The following is a 20,416-nucleotide window of genomic DNA, read 5'->3' as shown; positions in this document are numbered from 1 at the left end:
TTGACTTTTTTCGACATACTATACTATTGCCTTTTCGATCATTTTTTGACATGCTAAATTATGAGGTTTTTGGTCTTTTTTGGCCTTTATTTCCACTTTGTATACTAATATACATCTCTTCAAGTTATTATATGTCGTTTTCAGCCATTTTTAGGAGCGGTCAAAATTTGACTTTTTTCGACATACTATACTATTGCCTTTGTTGGCCATTTTTTTGACATGCTAAATTATGATGATTTTGGCCTTTTTTGGCCTTTATTCCCACTTTGCATACTATGATACATCTCTACAAGCTATTTTATCTTATTTTCAGCCATTTTTAGGAGCGGTCAAAATTGGACTTTTTTCGACATACTATACTATTGCCTTTGTCGGCCATTTTTTTGACATGCTAAATTATGAAGTTTTTGGTCTTTCTTGGCCTTTATTTCCACTTTGTATATTATAACACATCTTTACAAGCTATCTTATCTTGTTTTCAGCCATTTTTAGGAGCGGTCAAAATTTGACTTTTTTTGACATACTATACTATTGCCTTTGTTGGCCATTTTTTTGACATGCTAAATTATGAAGTTTTTGGTCTTTTTTGGCCTTTATTTCCACTTTGTATACTATGATACATCTCTACAAAGTATTATATGTTGTTTTCAGCCATTTTTAGGAGCGGTCAAAATTGGACTTTTTTCGACATACTATACTATTGCCTTTTTGGTCATTTTTTTGACATGCTAAATTATGAAGTTTTTGGTCTTTTTTGGCCTTTATTCCCACTTTGTATACTATAACGCATCTTTACAAGCGATCTTATCTTATTTTCAGCCATTTTTAGGAGCGGTCAAAATTTGACTTTTTTCGACATACTATACTATTGCCTTTTTGGCCATTTTTTTGACATGCTAAATTATAAGGATTTTGGTCTTTTTTGGCCTTTATTCCCACTTTGCATACTATGATACATCTCTACAAGCTATCTTATCTTGTTTTCAGCCATTTTTAGGAGCGGTCAAAATTTGACTTTTTTCGACATACTATACTATTGCCTTTTCTGTCATTTTTTTTGACATGCTAAATTATAAGGATTTTGGTCTTTTTTGGCCTTTATTCCCACTTTGCATACTATAACGCATCTTTACAAGCTATCTTATCTTGTTTTCAGCCATTTTTAGGAGCGGTCAAAATTGGACTTTTTTCGACATACTATACTATTGCCTATTCGGTCATTTTTTTGACATGCTAAATTATGAAGTTTTTGGTCTTTTTTGGCCTTTATTTCCACTTTGTATACTATAACGCATCTTTACAAGCTATCTTATCTTGTTTTCAGCCATTTTTAGGAGCGGTCAAAATTGGACTTTTTTCGACATACTATACTATTGCCTTTTTGGTCATTTTTTTGACATGCTAAATTATGAGGATTTTGGCCTTTTTTGGCCTTTATTCCCACTTTGCATACTATAATACATCTCTACAAGCTATTTTATCTTGTTTTCAGCCATTTTTAGGAGCGGTCAAAATTGGACTTTTTTCGACATACTATACTATTGCCTTTTTGGTCATTTTTTTGACATGCTAAATTATGAAGTTTTTGGTCTTTTTTGGCCTTTATTTCCACTTTGTATACTATGATACATCTCTACAAGCTATTTTATCTTGTTTTCAGCCATTTTTAGGAGCGGTCAAAATTGGACTTTTTTCGACATACTATACTATTGCCTTTGTTGGCCATTTTTTTTGACATGCTAAATTATGAGGATTTTGGTCTTTTTTGGCCTTTATTTCCACTTTGTATACTAATATACATCTCTTCAAGTTATTATATGTCGTTTTCAGCCATTTTTAGGAGCGGTCAAAATTTGACTTTTTTCGACATACTATACTATTGCCTTTGTTGGCCATTTTTTTGACATGCTAAATTATGATGATTTTGGCCTTTTTTGGCCTTTATTCCCACTTTGCATACTATGATACATCTCTACAAGCTATTTTATCTTGTTTTCAGCCATTTTTAGGAGCGGTCAAAATTGGACTTTTTTCGACATACTATACTATTGCCTTTTTGGTCATTTTTTTGACATGCTAAATTATGAAGTTTTTGGTCTTTTTTGGCCTTTATTTCCACTTTGTATACTATAACGCATCTTTATACGCTATCTTATCTTGTTTTCAGCCATTTTTAGGAGCGGTCAAAATTTGACTTTTTTCGACATACTATACTATTGCCTTTGTTGGCCATTTTTTTGACATGCTAAATTATGAAGTTTTTGGTCTTTCTTGGCCTTTATTTCCACTTTGTATATTATAACACATCTTTACAAGCTATCTTATCTTGTTTTCAGCCATTTTTAGGAGCGGTCAAAATTTGACTTTTTTCGACATACTATACTATTGCCTTTTCGATCATTTTTTTTACATGCTAAATTATGAGGATTTGGGGCTTTTTTGGCCTTTATTTCCATTTTGTATACTATAATACATCTCTACAAGGTATTATTTATCATTTTCAGCCATTTTTAGGAGTGGTCAAAATTGGACTTTTTTCGACATACTATACTATTGCCTTTGTTGGCCATATTTTTGACATGCTAAATTATGATGATTTTGGCCTTTTTGGCCTTTATTTCCACTTTGTATACTATAACGCATCTTTACAAGCTATCTTATCTTGTTTTCAGCCATTTTTAGGAGCGGTCAAAATTGGACTTTTTTCGACATACTATACTATTGCCTTTGTTGGCCATTTTTTTGACATGCTAAATTATGAGGATTTTGGTCTTTTTTGGCCTTTATTTCCACTTTGTATACTAATATACATCTCTACAAGTTATTATATGTCGTTTTCAGCCATTTTTAGGAGCGGTCAAAATTTGACTTTTTTCGACATACTATACTATTGCCTTTTCGATCATTTTTTTGACATGCTAAATTATGAGGATTTGGGGCTTTTTTGGCCTTTATTTCCATTTTGTATACTATAATACATCTCTACAAGGTATTATTTATCATTTTCAGCCATTTTTAGGAGTGGTCAAAATTTGACTTTTTTCGACATACTATACTATTGCCTTTGTTGGCCATTTTTTTGACATGCTAAATTATGAAGTTTTTGGTCTTTTTTGGCCTTTATTTCCACTTTGTATACTATAACGCATCTTTATAAGCTATCTTATCTTGTTTTCAGCCATTTTTAGGAGCGGTCAAAATTTGACTTTTTTTGACATACTATACTATTGCCTTTTTGGTCATTTTTTTGACATGCTAAATTATGAGGATTTTGGCCTTTTTTAGCCTTTATTTCCACTTTGCATACTATGATACATCTCTACAAGGTATCATTTATCGTTTTCAGCCATTTTTAAGAGCAGTCAAAATTTGACTTTTTTCGACATACTATACTATTGCCTTTTTGGTCATTTTTTTGACATGCTAAATTATGAAGTTTTTGGTCTTTTTTGGCCTTTATTTCCACTTTGTATACTATAACGCATCTTTATAAGCTATTTTATATTTTTTCAGCCATTTTTAGGAGCGGTCAAAATTTGACTTTTTTCGACATACTATACTATTGCCTTTTTGGTCATTTTTTTGACATGCTAAATTATGAAGTTTTTGGTCTTTTTTGGCCTTTATTTCCACTTTGTATACTATAACACATCTTTATACGCTATTTTATCTTGTTTTCAGCCATTTTTAGGAGCGGTCAAAATTTGACTTTTTTCGACATACTATACTATTGCCTTTTTGGTCATTTTTTTGACATGCTAAATTATGAGGATTTTGGTCTTTTTTGGCCTTTATTTCCACTTTGTATACTATAACGCATCTTTATAAGCTATCTTATCTTGTTTTCAGCCATTTTTAGGAGCGGTCAAAATTTGACTTTTTTCGACATACTATACTATTGCCTTTTCGATCATTTTTTTGACATGCTAAATTATGAAGTTTTTGGTCTTTTTTGGCCTTTATTTCCACTTTGTATACTATAACGCATCTTTATAAGCTATCTTATCTTGTTTTCAGCCATTTTTAGGAGCGGTCAAAATTTGGCTTTTTTCGACATACTATACTATTGCCTTTTTGGTCATTTTTTTGACATGCTAAATTATGAAGTTTTTGGTCTTTCTTGGCCTTTATTTCCACTTTGTATACTATAACACATCTTTACAAGCTATCTTATCTTGTTTTCAGCCATTTTTAGGAGCGGTCAAAATTGGACTTTTTTCGACATACTATACTATTGCCTTTTCGATCATTTTTTTGACATGCTAAATTATGAAGTTTTTGGTCTTTTTTGGCCTTTATTTCCACTTTGTATATTAATATACATCTCTACAAGTTATTATATGTCGTTTTCAGCCATTTTTAGGAGCGGTCAAAATTGGACTTTTTTCGACATACTATACTATTGCCTTTTCGGTCATTTTTTTGAAATGCTAAATTATAAAGTTTTTGGTCTTTTTGGCCTTTATTTCCACTTTGTATACTATAACGCATCTTTATCGCTATCTTATCTTGTTTTCAGCCATTTTTAGGAGCGGTCAAAATTTGACTTTTTCGACATACTATACTATTGCCTTTGTTGGCCATTTTTTTGACATGCTAAATTATGAGGATTTTGGCCTTTTTTGGCCTTTATTCCCACTTTGTATACTATGATACATCTCTACAAGGTATTATTAATCATTTTCAGCCATTTTTAGGAGCGGTCAAAATTTGACTTTTTTCGACATACTATACTATTGCCTTTTCGGTCATTTTTTTGAAATGCTAAATTATGAAGTTTTTTGGCTTTTTTGACCTTTATTTCCACTTTGTATACTATAACGCATCTTTACAAGCGATCTTATCTTATTTTCAGCCATTTTTAGGAGCGGTCAAAATGTGACTTTTTTCGACATACTATACTATTGCCTTTTTGGCCATTTTTTTGACATGCTAAATTATGAGGATTTTGGTCTTTTTTGGCCTTTATTCCCACTTTGCATACTATGATACATCTCTACAAGCTATTTTATCTTGTTTTCAGCCATTTTTAGGAGCGGTCAAAATTTGACTTTTTTCGACATACTATACTATTGCCTTTTTGGTCATTTTTTTGACATGCTAAATTATGAAGTTTTTGGTCTTTCTTGGCCTTTATTTCCACTTTGTATACTAATATACATCTCTTCAAGTTATTATATGTCGTTTTCAGCCATTTTAGGAGTGGTCAAAATTTGACTTTTTTCGACATACTATACTATTGCCTTTTCGATCATTTTTTTGACATGCTAAATTATGAGGATTTGGGGCTTTTTTGGCCTTTATTTCCATTTTGTATACTATAACACATCTCTACAAGGTATTATTTATCATTTTCAGCCATTTTTAGGAGCGGTCAAAATTTGACTTTTTTCGACATACTATACTATTGCCTTTGTTGGTCATTTTTTTGACATGCCAAATTATGAAGTTTTTGGTCTTTCTTGGCCTTTATTCCCACTTTGCATACTATGATACATCTCTACAAGCTATTTTATCTTGTTTTCAGCCATTTTTAGGAGCGGTCAAAATTGGACTTTTTTCAACATACTATACTATTGCCTTTTCGGTCATTTTTTTGACATGCTAAATTATGAGGATTTTGGGCTTTTTTGGCCTTTATTTCCACTTTGTATACTATAATACATCTCTACAAGGTATTATTTATCATTTTCAGCCATTTTTAGGAGCGGTCAAAATTTGACTTTTTTCGACATACTATACTATTGCCTTTTCGGTCATTTTTTTGACATGCTAAATTATGAAGTTTTTGGTCTTTTTTGGCCTTTATTTCCACTTTGTATACTATAACGCATCTTTATAAGCTATCTTATCTTGTTTTCAGCCATTTTTAGGAGCGGTCAAAATTTGACTTTTTTCGACATACTATACTATTGCCTTTGTTGGCCATTTTTTTGACATGCTAAATTATGAGGATTTGGGGCTTTTTTGGCCTTTCATTTCCACTTTGTATACTATGATACATCTCTACAAAGTATTATATGTTGTTTTCAGCCATTTTTAGGAGCGGTCAAAATTTGACTTTTTTTGACATACTATACTATTGCCTTTTTGGTCATTTTTTTGACATGCTAAATTATGAAGTTTTTGGTCTTTCTTGGCCTTTATTTCCACTTTGTATATTATAACACATCTTTACAAGCTATCTTATCTTGTTTTCAGCCATTTTTAGGAGCGGTCAAAATTTGACTTTTTTCGACATACTATACTATTGCCTTTTCGATCATTTTTTTGACATGCTAAATTATGAAGTTTTTGGTCTTTTTTGGCCTTTATTTCCACTTTGTATATTAATATACATCTCTACAAGTTATTATATGTCGTTTTCAGCCATTTTTAGGAGCGGTCAAAATTGGACTTTTTTCGACATACTATACTATTGCCTTTTCGGTCATTTTTTTGAAATGCTAAATTATAAAGTTTTTTGGCTTTTTTGACCTTTATTTCCACTTTGTACACTATAACGCATCTTTATACGCTATCTTATCTTGTTTTCAGCCATTTTTAGGAGCGGTCAAAATTTAACTTTTTTCGACATACTATACTATTGCCTTTGTTGGCCATTTTTTTGACATGCTAAATTATGAGGATTTTGGCCTTTTTTGGCCTTTATTCCCACTTTGTATACTATGATACATCTCTACAAGGTATTATTAATCATTTTCAGCCATTTTTAGGAGCGGTCAAAATTTGACTTTTTTCGACATACTATACTATTGCCTTTTTGGTCATTTTTTTGACATGCTAAATTATGAAGTTTTTGGTCTTTTTTGGCCTTTATTTCCACTTTGTATACTATAACGCATCTTTATAAGCTATTTTATCTTTTTTTCAGCCATTTTTAGGAGCGGTCAAATTTGACTTTTTTCGACATACTATACTATTGCCTTTTTGGTCATTTTTTTGACATGCTAAATTATGAAGTTTTTTGGCTTTTTTGATCTTTATTTCCACTTTGTATACTATGACGAATCTTTATAAGCTATTTTATCTTGTTTTCAGCCATTTTTAGGAGCGGTCAAAATTTGACTTTTTTCGACATACTATACTATTGCCTTTTTGGTCATTTTTTTTGACATGCTAAATTATGATGATTTTGGTCTTTTTTGGCCTTTATTCCCACTTTGTATACTATAACGCATCTTTACAAGCTATCTTATCTTGTTTTCAGCCATTTTTAGGAGTGGTCAAAATTTGACTTTTTTTGACATACTATACTATTGCCTTTTCGGTCATTTTTTTGAAATGCTAAATTATGAAGTTTTTGGTCTTTTTTGGCCTTTATTTCCACTTTGTATACTATAACGCATCTTTATAAGCTATCTTATCTTGTTTTCAGCCATTTTTAGGAGCGGTCAAAATTTGACTTTTTTCGACATACTATACTATTGCCTTTTCGATCATTTTTTTGACATGCTAAATTATGAAGTTTTTGGTCTTTCTTGGCCTTTATTTCCACTTTGTATACTATAACACATCTTTACAAGCTATCTTATCTTGTTTTCAGCCATTTTTAGGAGCGGTCAAAATTTGACTTTTTTCGACATACTATACTATTGCCTTTTCGATCATTTTTTTGACATGCTAAATTATGAAGTTTTTGGTCTTTTTTGGCCTTTATTTCCACTTTGTATACTAATATACATCTCTACAAGTTATTATATGTCGTTTTCAGCCATTTTTAGGAGCGGTCAAAATTTGACTTTTTTCGACATACTATACTATTGCCTTTTCGGTCATTTTTTTGAAATGCTAAATTATCAAGATTTTTGGCTTTTTGACCTTTATTTCCACTTTGTATACTATAACGCATCTTTATACGCTATCTTATCTTGTTTTCAGCCATTTTTAGGAGCGGTCAAAATTTAACTTTTTTCGACATACTATACTATTGCCTTTGTTGGCCATTTTTTTGACATGCTAAATTATGAGGATTTTGGCCTTTTTTGGCCTTTATTCCCACTTTGTATACTATGATACATCTCTACAAGGTATTATTAATCATTTTCAGCCATTTTAGGAGCGGTCAAAATTTGACTTTTTCGACATACTATACTATTGCCTTTTGGTCATTTTTTTGAAATGCTAAATTATGAAGTTTTTTGGCTTTTTTGACCTTTATTTCCACTTTGTATACTATAACGCATCTTTATAAGCTATCTTATCTTGTTTTCAGCCATTTTTAGGAGCGGTCAAAATTTGACTTTTTTCGACATACTATACTATTGCCTTTTTGGTCATTTTTTTGACATGCTAAATTATGAGGATTTTGGTCTTTTTTGGCCTTTATTCCCACTTTGCATACTATGATACATCTCTACAAGGTGTTTTATCTTGTTTTCAGCCATTTTTAGGAGCGGTCAAAATTTGACTTTTTTCGACATACTATACTATTGCCTTTTTGGTCATTTTTTTGACATGCTAAATTATGAAGTTTTTGGTCTTTCTTGGCCTTTATTTCCACTTTGTATACTAATATACATCTCTTCAAGTTATTATATGTCGTTTTCAGCCATTTTTAGGAGTGGTCAAAATTTGACTTTTTTCGACATACTATACTATTGCCTTTTCGATCATTTTTTTGACATGCTAAATTATGAGGATTTGGGGCTTTTTTGGCCTTTATTTCCATTTTGTATACTATAACACATCTCTACAAGGTATTATTTATCATTTTCAGCCATTTTTAGGAGCGGTCAAAATTTGACTTTTTTCGACATACTATACTATTGCCTTTTTGGTCATTTTTTTGACATGCTAAATTATGAGGATTTTGGGCTTTTTTTGGCCTTTATTTCCACTTTGTATACTATAACGCATCTTTATAAGCTATTTTATCTTGTTTTCAGCCATTTTTAGGAGCGGTCAAATTTGACGTTTTTCGACATACTATACTATTGCCTTTGTTGGCCATTTTTTTGACATGCTAAATTATGAGGATTTTGGTCTTTTTTGGCCTTTATTTCCACTTTGTATACTATAATACATCTCTACAAGGTATTATTAATCATTTTCAGCCATTTTTAGGAGCGGTCAAAATTTGACTTTTTTCGACATACTATACTATTGCCTTTTTGGTCATTTTTTTGACATGCTAAATTATGAAGTTTTTGGTCTTTTTTGGCCTTTATTTCCACTTTGTATACTATAACGCATCTTTATAAGCTATCTTATCTTGTTTTCAGCCATTTTTAGGAGCGGTCAAAATTTGACTTTTTTCGACATACTATACTATTGCCTTTTCGGTCATTTTTTTGAAATGCTAAATTATGAAGTTTTTTGGCTTTTTTGACCTTTATTTCCACTTTGTATACTATAACGCATCTTTATAAGCTATTTTATCTTGTTTTCAGCCATTTTTAGGAGCGGTCAAAATTTGACTTTTTTCGACATACTATACTATTGCCTTTTTGGTCATTTTTTTGACATGCTAAATTATGAGGATTTTGGCCTTTTTTTGGCCTTTATTTCCACTTTGTATATTAATATACATCTCTACAAGTTATTATATGTCGTTTTCAGCCATTTTTAGGAGCGGTCAAAATTGGACTTTTTTCGACATACTATACTATTGCCTTTTCGGTCATTTTTTTGAAATGCTAAATTATAAAGTTTTTTGGCTTTTTTGACCTTTATTTCCACTTTGTACACTATAACGCATCTTTATACGCTATCTTATCTTGTTTTCAGCCATTTTTAGGAGCGGTCAAAATTTAACTTTTTTCGACATACTATACTATTGCCTTTGTTGGCCATTTTTTTGACATGCTAAATTATGAGGATTTTGGTCTTTTTTGGCCTTTATTTGCACTTTGTATACTATAACGCATCTCCACAAGGTATTATTTATCATTTTCAGCCATTTTTAGGGGCGGTCAAAATGTGACTTTTTTTGACATACTATACTGTTGCCTTTTCGGTCATTTTTTTGACATGCTAAATTATGAGGATTTTGGTCTTTTTTGGCCTTTATTTGCACTTTGTATACTATAATACATCTCTACAAGGTATTATTTATCATCTTCAGCCATTTTTAGGGGCGGTCATAATTTGACTTTTTTCGACATACTATACTATTGCCTTTTTGGTCATTTTTTTGACATGCTAAATTATGAAGTTTTTTGGCTTTTTTGACCTTTATTTCCACTTTGTATACTATGACGAATCTTTATAAGCTATTTTATCTTGTTTTCAGCCATTTTTAGGAGCGGTCAAAATTTGACTTTTTTCGACATACTATACTATTGCCTTTTTGGTCATTTTTTTGACATGCTAAATTATGAGGATTTTGGGCTTTTTTTGGCCTTTATTTCCACTTTGTATACTATAACGCATCTTTATAAGCTATCTTATCTTGTTTTCAGCCATTTTTAGGAGCGGTCAAAATTTGGCTTTTTTCGACATACTATACTATTGCCTTTTTGGTCATTTTTTTGACATGCTAAATTATGAGGATTTTGGCCTTTTTTAGCCTTTATTTCCACTTTGCATACTATGATACATCTCTACAAGGTATCATTTATCGTTTTCAGCCATTTTTAAGAGCGGTCAATATTTGACTTTTTTCGACATACTATACTATTGCCTTTTTGGTCATTTTTTTGACATGCTAAATTATGAGGATTTTGGGCTTTTTTGGCCTTTATTCCCACTTTGCATACTATGATACATCTCTACAAGCTATTTTATCTTGTTTTCAGCCATTTTTAGGAGCGGTCAAAATTTGACTTTTTTCGACATACTATACTATTGCCTTTTCGATCATTTTTTTGAAATGCTAAATTATGAAGTTTTTGGTCTTTTTTGACCTTTATTTCCACTTTGTATACTATAACGCATCTTTATAAGCTATTTTATCTTGTTTTCAGCCATTTTTAGGAGCGGTCAAATTTGACGTTTTTCGACATACTATACTATTGCCTTTGTTGGTCATTTTTTGACATGCTAAATTATGAGGATTTTGGGCTTTTTGGCCTTTATTTCCATTTTGTATACTATAATACATCTCTACAAGGTATTATTTATCATTTTCAGCCATTTTTAGGAGCGGTCAAAATTTGACTTTTTTTGACATACTATACTATTGCCTTTTTGGTCATTTTTTTGACATGCTAAATTATGAGGATTTTGGGCTTTTTTGGCCTTTATTTCCACTTCGTATACTATGATACATCTCTACAAGCTATTATATGTCGTTTTCAGCAGTTTTTAGGAGCGGTCAAAATTTGACTTTTTTTGACATACTATACTATTGCCTTTTTGGTCATTTTTTTGACATGCTAAATTATGAGGATTTTGGCCTTTTTTAGCCTTTATTTCCACTTTGTATACTATGATACATCTCTACAAGCTATTTTATCTTGTTTTCAGCCATTTTTAGGAGCGGTCAAAATTTGACTTTTTTCGACATACTATACTATTGCCTTTGTTGGCCATTTTTTTGACATGCTAAATTATGAGGATTTTGGCCTTTTTTGGCCTTTATTCCCACTTTGCATACTATGATACATCTCTACAAGCTATTTTATCTTGTTTTCAGCCATTTTTAGGAGCGGTCAAAATTTGACTTTTTCGACATACTATACTATTGCCTTTTTGGTCATTTTTTTGACATGCTAAATTATGAAGTTTTCGGTCTTTTTTGGCCTTTATTTCCACTTTGTATACTATAACGCATCTTTATAAGCTATTTTATCTTTTTTTCAGCCATTTTTAGGAGCGGCCAAATTTGACTTTTTTCGACATACTATACTATTGCCTTTTTGGTCATTTTTTTGACATGCTAAATTATGAGGATTTTGGGCTTTTTTGGCCTTTATTTCCACTTTGTATACTATAACGAATCTTTATAAGCTATTTTATCTTGTTTTCAGCCATTTTTAGGAGCGGTCAAAATTTGACTTTTTTCGACATACTATACTGTTGCCTTTGTTGGCCATTTTTTTGACATGCTAAATTATGAGGATTTTGGCCTTTTTTGGCCTTTATTCCCACTTTGCATACTATGATACATCTCTACAAGCTATTTTATCTTGTTTTCAGCCATTTTTAGGAGCGGTCAAAATTTGACTTTTTTCGACATACTATACTATTGCCTTTTCGATCATTTTTTTGAAATGCTAAATTATGAAGTTTTTGGTCTTTTTTGACCTTTATTTCCACTTTGTATACTATAACGCATCTTTATAAGCTATTTTATCTTGTTTTCAGCCATTTTTAGGAGCGGTCAAATTTGACTTTTTTCGACATACTATACTATTGCCTTTGTTGGCCATTTTTTTGACATGCTAAATTATGAGGATTTTGGCCTTTTTTGGCCTTTATTTCCACTTTGTATACTATAATACATCTCTACAAGGTATTATTAATCATTTTCAGCCATTTTTAGGAGCGGTCAAAATTTGACTTTTTTCGACATACTATACTATTGCCTTTTTGGTCATTTTTTTGACATGCTAAATTATGAAGTTTTTTGGCTTTTTTGACCTTTATTTCCACTTTGTATACTATGACGAATCTTTATAAGCTATTTTATCTTGTTTTCAGCCATTTTTAGGAGCGGTCAAAATTTGACTTTTTTCGACATACTATACTATTGCCTTTTTGGTCTTTTTTTTGACATGCTAAATTATGAGGATTTTGGGCTTTTTTGGCCTTTATTTCCACTTTGTATACTATAACGAATCTTTATAAGCTATTTTATCTTGTTTTCAGCCATTTTTAGGAGCGGTCAAATTTGACTTTTTTCGACATACTATACTATTGCCTTTGTTGGCCATTTTTTGACATGCTAAATTATGAGGATTTTGGCCTTTTTTGGCCTTTATTTGCACTTTGTATACTATAATACATCTCTACAAGGTATTATTTATCATTTTCAGCCATTTTCAGGGGCGGTCAAAATTTGACTTTTTTCGACATACTATACTATTGCCTTTTCGGTCATTTTTTTGACATGCTAAATAATTAAGATTTTGGGTTTTTTGGTCTTTATTTCCACTTTGTATAACATGATACATCTCTACAAGGTATTATTTATCGTTTTCAGCCATTTTTAGGAGCGGTCAAAATTTGAATTTCTTTCGACATACTATACTATTGCCTTCTTGGTCATTTTTTTGATGTGCTAAATTATGAGGATTTTGGGCTTTTTTGGCCTTTATTTCCACTTTGTACACTAATATACATCTCTACAAGCTATTATATGTCGTTCTCAGCAGTTTTTAGGAGCGGTCAAAATTTGACATTTTTCAACATACTATACTATTGCCTTTTTGGTCATTTTTTTGAAATGCTAAATAATTAATATTTTGGGCTTTTTTGGCCTTTATTTCCACTTTGTATACTAATATACATCTCTACAAGCTATTATATGTCGTTTTCAGCAGTTTTTAGGAGCAGTCAAAATTTGACTTTTTTCGACATACTATAGTATTGCCTTTTCGGTCATTTTTTTGACATGCTAAATTATGAGGATTTTGGCCTTTTTTGGCCTTTATTCCCACTTTGCATACTATGATACATATCTACAAGGTATTATTAATCATCAATTATTAAGTTTTTGGTCTTTTTTGGCCTTTATTTTCACTTTGTATACTATGATAAATCTCTACAAGGTATTATTTATCGTTTTCAGCCATTTTTAGGAGCGGTCAAAATTTGACTTTTTTCGACATTTTCGCAATAAAGGCCAAAAAATCCCAAAATCCTCATTATTTAGCATGTCAAAAAAATGACCAAAAAGGCAATAGTATAGTATATCGATAAAAGTCAAATTTTGACCATTACTAAAAATGACTGAAAACAAGTTAAAATAGCTTGTAGAGACGCTTCATAGTATACAAAGTGGAAAAAAAGGTCAAAAAAGACAAAAATCCTCATAATTTAGCATGTCAAAAAAAATGACCGAAAAGGCAATAGTATAGTATGTTGAAAAAAGTCAAATTTTGACCGCTCCTAAAACTGCTGAAAATGACATAAAATAGCTTGTAGAGACATGTCATAGTATGCAAAGTGGGAATAAAGGCCAAAAAAGGCCAAAATCCTCATAATTGAAATGTTGAATGTTGAAAAAATGGCTGAAAACAGCATATTTTAACTTGTAGAGACACGTCATAGTACAGCATGTTGAGAAAAAGGCCAAAAACGTCATAATATAGCATGTAGAAAAAATGGCTGATAATCGAAAAATACTTTCTAAAAAATACGAAAAATAGCACAAAAAGTCAAACTATTGTATGTCATCCATAACAGCATAAAATGTTGTTCAAAATACTATACTATATACTATGGTATGTCAACATTAAAGATTCAGGACTCAGGATTTAAGGTTCGTGTTATTGTTATTTGTATCAGAATCAATCGAAATACCATTTCTTGCCAGCTCCTTGCAGTGCATTTCAAAAAAGGCAGTAATCAATATTTTAAAAGAACTATCAATACAATTAAACTACATATTCCTAAGATTTAAAACTAAACAGTCATATATCAGACACACAACTGAGCAGCAGAGACAGCAAAACATTTAAAACACACTGTTTAGCAGTTTAGCAGCAAGTTCAGGCAAAGTTGAGGAATGTTCATCAGTGTTTTTTATAAAGTACTATTTCAATCCCGTTGAAGGTTCACCTCAACAGTTGACGAGCCGTCAAGCTGATTCTGTTTGATCGGGGGGAGTTTGATGTGAGCATGTGTGTGTGTGAGTAGAGAGGAGATACAGTCTGTTAACAATACTTACAGCCTGTGGGTAGAAGCTGTTCAGCATCCTGCTGGATCTGCAGCAGATGCTTCTGAACCTCCTCTCAGATGGCAAAAGGGAGAACGGGGCATGGGAAGGGTGGCGAGGGTCCCTGATGATGGAGGTGGCTCTGCGAATGCAGCACTGCTGGTGCTCCTTTAGGAAGGAGAGAGGGGCACCAGTGATCATGCAGGCTGTCTTCAATAACCTTTTAAGCGGATGTTGTTTGTAGCCCAATTTTCCAAAATAGCAATTATTTTTCTAGTATGTTATTCTTTTACAGTCATTTACACCGATAATTGAAACATTTTGAATTAAGGTATTCTGTACACATCTGCAACACTGTAAGAGCTGTACCTGGCATGGGATGAGATACTTTAACATGGTGATGTAGAAGTTGTCAGTCTTGCTCTTGTGACGCCCAACAGTGAGGAGGTATGGCTGCCGACCAGGCTGGCTGTGGAGATGCTCCTCCAAACTGCAGCATGACTAGAGTTGAGATAAGGGAAACTCAAATTATACACAAGAAATATGCAGTCAGAGAAAACTAAATTAAAGAAGTGATAACTAAAACACCTTCTTACCAGCCAGTGCAAGATGGGGATGCTGATCCTCCTCTGGACTCTCTTCAGATGCCAAGAAATGTATCCTGTGCTGTTTGCAGCATCATAGACGTTTTCCTGAAATGAAAAAAAAAAGAAAAAGAAATGTCTCTTCACTAAAGTCATAGGAAATTTAAGAGAATTCAAATATCAATGTCATGCACGTAGCATAAGGTCACAGCATGTTTTAAATCACCACCAATTAAATCAGAATGTGCTAAAATTACACTTTGGGAGTTGAAATCAACTCTAAAATGTTTAACCCCTGAAATTTTAACACTCCAATTTTTGCTATAAAGTCATACTATAGCATGTCATCCAAAATGTCATAAAAAAGCAATACGGTAGTATTTAGTCCAAAATAGCTTTAAAAAGGCATACAATAGTATGTCAACCAAAATATTATTTAAAAGTCATACTATATTATGTCGTCCAAAATAGCATTAAAAAGTAATTATGTAGTATGTAGTTCGAAACAGCATGAAAAAGTCTTACTATAGTATGTTGTCCAAAATGTAATGTTTAGTTTAAATTAGATACAATTAGATTTTCAGTGCGTTATTGGATGATATGCCCGTGGCTGCATAATGAGGGTCTGGGTGTGTTGATCCATGATGCATATTGCACCACAATATGTAAATGAGTTTGCAGAGGCCATACTGTAGGAACACAGCTTTCTCTTTCTGGCAACATTTCTGGCAACCACCAAAAGCCTCTTATTTAATGCCAGCTTGAAAAATTTCAAGGAATGTACTACAAAACTGAAAGAAAACAAGCCCAACAAGCATAAGGAGTGTGTTAATAACGCCACTCAGTAAACAGAAATAACAACAATAGATGTCTGTCCCTAATTCTGAAGGTGGGACTTCCAGCTGTGCCGCTCTAACAACACACAATTTTCCACAGGGGGGAACTGTTGATGTGCTCACGTGCGTGTTACACAAAAGAAAAGAACTAAGAATAGGCCCGAATTCAGAAAATGTACTGTTATTGGCAGGGCTTGGATTGAAGCTCTGATTGGCTGCACTTCATTCAGTACCTGCTCAGGCATGAGGCCTTGAAGGTAACAGTCTGCAGAAATCAGGCAAGAAATTCACAAGGAATGCTCTGCACCTGCTTTCCAGTAAAAAGGCATTTGATTCGGTTTCTTTGAGTTTTTTAACTGAAGATACTTTTCCCAACATGTTGACTTTCAAAACATTTGATTACCATGTTTCAAGTCGTAAAGGGGAAATCCATCTAAGTTAAAAATTATAGTGTGGTATTTGCGTGACCTAGGAAAGTTCAATCAATATTATCTATATACATGAGCCACTCTCTCAAAGCCAGAAACCAGAGACAACCCGCACCTCTTTTCCACAAAGTTAGCTCTGGTTCTTGGTTCTCGATGTGTCATCAAAGGAGTGCACTGTACAATGCAAAATGGAAGTAAACAATAGCAGCAAAATCGCAGATTACTCTGACGCATGGATAACTTTTAATTAGACAACTGCACACTCTTTTTCAGAAGATTTATCACTTTACATCTATCTGTGCCTTTCCCCACCATCTCTTTTCAACCTGTAGAATATGACACACCCACTGATATTGTCATAGATTGCGCTTCAGGTCAAGGAAAACCTGCTATTTTTTGGTTCTACTTAAGAACAGTTTTTCTGGTTCTGAACCACTTTTTTTTTTTGGTCAAAAACCACTGAATAGTTTAAAATTAGGTGTGATACAATTCAGTTTCAAATTGGTTTTCTTTGCAGACCAAACTTGACAACAATTTCTGGTTGCAAAGATAATAATTTCTCCATGCTATTGTCTTTAAAGGTATTCCAAGGAAACTTTGACAACGACACACACCGAAAGAACGTGATAGATCCACCCATCTATGCTCGGCTCATCAGGATCCTCCCCTGGTCATGGTATGGCAGGATCACTTTGCGTGCAGAAGTACTTGGATGCACAGAGGAAGAGTAAAGTCCTTTTCTTCCATATTTCTTGCCATTGTCCCCTGTCCCTCGGCATACTGGAGTATCTCAACCCCAGTATTTCAAAAATAAACTGTGCAACCTGTAAAAAGAAATAAATTTCCAATGGATTTTTCAAGAATACGTGTTTGGTTGTGGTGGGTTGCTGTTTGTTCTTTTTGTACAATGATTTAAAAAACCTGCCCTTGATCCACTTTTGTCTTTTAGTTTCCTCTTAAAAGCGTGATCTTTGTCTTTTTATTCTTCTCAAGATTTGCCATCCTGTTTGCAATGAACTTCTGTAATATATACGGGAGGGGTGGGGGGTGGTGGTGGAGTCTGAGCGGGGTTCTCACTGTGGTTTTAACTTGTTGCCATGGAAGCTATTGTACAGTGTCACTTTTTAACAAAGATGTGAAACCTGTCTGCCGTGCTTCATTGGACATAATTAACCAACTTCATACCATGACGAAACTGTCTAAAATACCATGTCGAGAGCCCATGTTATCACATTATCAAATATATTTTTACTTTGATTACTACACTTTCTCAAGCCATGCTTTTACCCTAATGGACACTGGCATTACTACATCAATCAAAACACTATTAATGCTCTTGTATTATATGTAAAAGACTAAGAAAATTGCATGGTGCGTGAATTATAAATGTATATTATGACAAATCATTTAAAACCTCCAGCCCTGAGAGCAATGGCTTTGATTTAGGGACCTATTTTTATGTGCATTTTTAAATAGTTCTGAAACATTACAACACACTGCAAAAGCTTACTGAAGATAACTGATGTGTGAGACAATAAACAGGCACTGCAGTTAAACTTGCAGCAATGACACTGAGGCTCGTATGCTGTCTCTAGTTGAATTGTCTTAATGCTCTCCTAAGAAGTTCCATTTTTTTTTTGTATTTGATTATTGCTACACTTTTTCTAAGATATTTGGAGCTATTGTTTGTGCTTGTTCTGTTTTTATATTTATTTAGATTTATTTGTGTCAGCTGTCAGATACATAAAATCTGTTTAACTGTCTCCGTGTTGTCTTGGAGATCTAAGTTGTATCAATTACAAAGCTCAGGATAGATGTCATTAATAATAATATTAATAATAACCCACAAATGTATCGTTTTTGGCCACTTATTTAAATATTTCTCTGTAATATTATTTAAAGAAAATATTAAATGAGGGAGAGCAGTTATTTAAATCATGTCCTTATATGCATAAGTCACATATTGAAAGCAGTCTCTTATTTTCTTGAATCCCTTTGATATGATAAATGATCATTACGTCTTCTTTTTTTCAAAAGACAGCAAATGTCCGGATTAATAATATATTAATATATGTCATTATGATGATGAACTGCAGCACAGAGCTCTAAATTAAATATGGACAGCCTCTTTATTTCAGGGAATCTGATCTTTATTATCGTGCTAGATGAGAAATTTTATGTTCAGGAGCTTGTGGGTATTTTCAAAGGACATGACAGCAGCTCTCTCTGCATGTTCAAACGGTTTCAGTGAGCTAAAAATATTTAGATACGTTAAGGTTGCAGGGGATGAAGATGCTGTTATGCCAATCATGTCAAAATATTCTATTTATGCAGTTTTCACTGTATGGATTCTGCTGTTGGCTGCGTCCTAAAGTAAATGAACAGAGATGTTTGGCTGGTTTAATAAATAGGAGTAAACAAGAACCTGAGGTATCGCAGCAGCGTCGAAACCTCACAGCCCAATTCTACATGGCTTAAAAATAGGCCTGGATTACTCTGGTGGTTCCCACTCTTGACTAGTTCTCCCAAAGCTCTCAAGTGCTAAAATAAGAGCTGAAGAGAGCTGCTTTTATGCTTGCCAGCTTTCAGTCACTTAACTATCCAATCATTTCATATTATAGGAATGCAATGTCTTTGTTCTGGGACTGCATCCCAGTCTGAAAGAGAAAGTAAAACCTTATTTAATTTAATGCGCCAACCTGTGCAAATCATTTTGGCTGCCTGACTAGATTCAGAACACGAAAGTGCCACTCATATTTTCATCACTTTGTATTCGATAAATGAAAATGCATACTTTTTTTTTTTAAAATTTCTTAATTCTAAAAGCACAGCAAGAAATACATGGAAATTGTCAAAGTCGAAATAAGTTGGTGCTTTCTTTACATTGTTGCTTGCCAGGGCATTTTCAGCAGTCATGCCTTTGACATGGATGTCGTCGTAGTTGACACGTAACTATAAAAACTAAACATATTCTGATTGTTATCTGGATAATTGGAACTGGGTAAAGCTGACTTGGTTTGGCAAATCACAATATGATATCTTGGAAAAGTTTACTTGTGTTATATTGCCAAATGCGATCAATGTAAGCTACACTGAAAGACTTTGATGTACCAATATGTGGAAATTGTTATTGGTGTGAATCAGTGACTGTCATTCTTTAGACTCATGGACACAGAGTAAGCATAAACAGGCTATTTGTCCACTCTTGAATAACTAAATCTTGGCCAGCATCTGCTCTGATTGATCTTTGTAGTCATGTTCCTGTCAGCAGGCCTGCTACAAAGCTTTGAGGAAGTTTGCATGATGTATGAGTTTGAACAAGTACAGTAGAACAACAATGTCCACAGGCACACTATGTTCTTGCATATCATAAAGATCTAATAGCCTTTACTTTGTGCTCACCATTGATCGTCTTGTGCATTGTAAAACTTCATCTCACAGGTTCGAGAGAGGAGCAAAGTGGAAATCCATCCTGTCTTTGTATTTTTGTGTCCCCTGTTCACGTATTATTTCTTACCTCCTCAGTCAATGAGTGTCAATCACTATCTAGAAAACGTACCTATTATAATGCTGGTTAGGTTCAAGCCTGCAGAGGAGAGTGAGAAACTGTGTACAGTCAAAAAAGATGTTGCTTCAAACAAAAGCTCTTTCAGTTTGACAAATAAAAACATATCTGTGAAAACGACACTGTTCCTTTGTTTTCTTTAATGTCCACTCACTTATTCTCTTAATTTCTTGATCTATGTTTTATTATTTATCCCACCTTCCTCGTTCACGGGCTCTACATCAGCACTTATCACTAAG

The 20,416-nt window shown here is 32.9% G+C and overlaps 2 protein-coding genes across 4 annotated transcripts in view; one reads left to right on the top strand and one right to left on the bottom strand.

The window, feature by feature from the left end:
• The window catches only part of edil3a (EGF like and discoidin domains 3a), a 155,246-nt gene extending 134,949 nt beyond the window's left edge, over positions 1 to 20,297 (top strand). For all 3 annotated transcript variants that reach the window (XM_042488583.2, XM_042488582.2, XM_042488581.2), the window contains one exon: positions 17,194 to 20,297. In XM_042488583.2, the coding sequence (XP_042344517.1) occupies positions 17,194 to 17,343 (150 nt within the window). In that variant the 3' untranslated portion in view covers positions 17,344 to 20,297. The remainder of the gene's footprint in view (positions 1 to 17,193) is intronic.
• LOC148189781 (uncharacterized) overlaps positions 1 to 20,416 on the bottom strand; it is a 102,906-nt gene that overhangs the window by 2,308 nt on the left and 80,182 nt on the right. Inside the window, exons 4-6 of the mRNA XM_088076863.1 lie at positions 15,361 to 15,456; positions 15,134 to 15,265; positions 14,777 to 14,932 (exon numbers count right to left, since the gene is read on the bottom strand). Coding sequence (XP_087932989.1) covers positions 14,777 to 14,932; positions 15,134 to 15,265; positions 15,361 to 15,456 — 384 coding nt within the window. The remainder of the gene's footprint in view (positions 1 to 14,776; positions 14,933 to 15,133; positions 15,266 to 15,360; positions 15,457 to 20,416) is intronic.

The sequence above is a fragment of the Plectropomus leopardus genome, chromosome 4 (assembly GCF_026936395.1).
Source record: "Plectropomus leopardus strain MGB_pleo_1.0 chromosome 4, ASM2693639v1, whole genome shotgun sequence".
Lineage (NCBI taxonomy): Eukaryota > Metazoa > Chordata > Actinopteri > Perciformes > Serranidae > Plectropomus > Plectropomus leopardus.
Note: the sequence above shows the minus strand (reverse complement) of the source record. Positions and strands in the feature narration are given on the sequence as shown.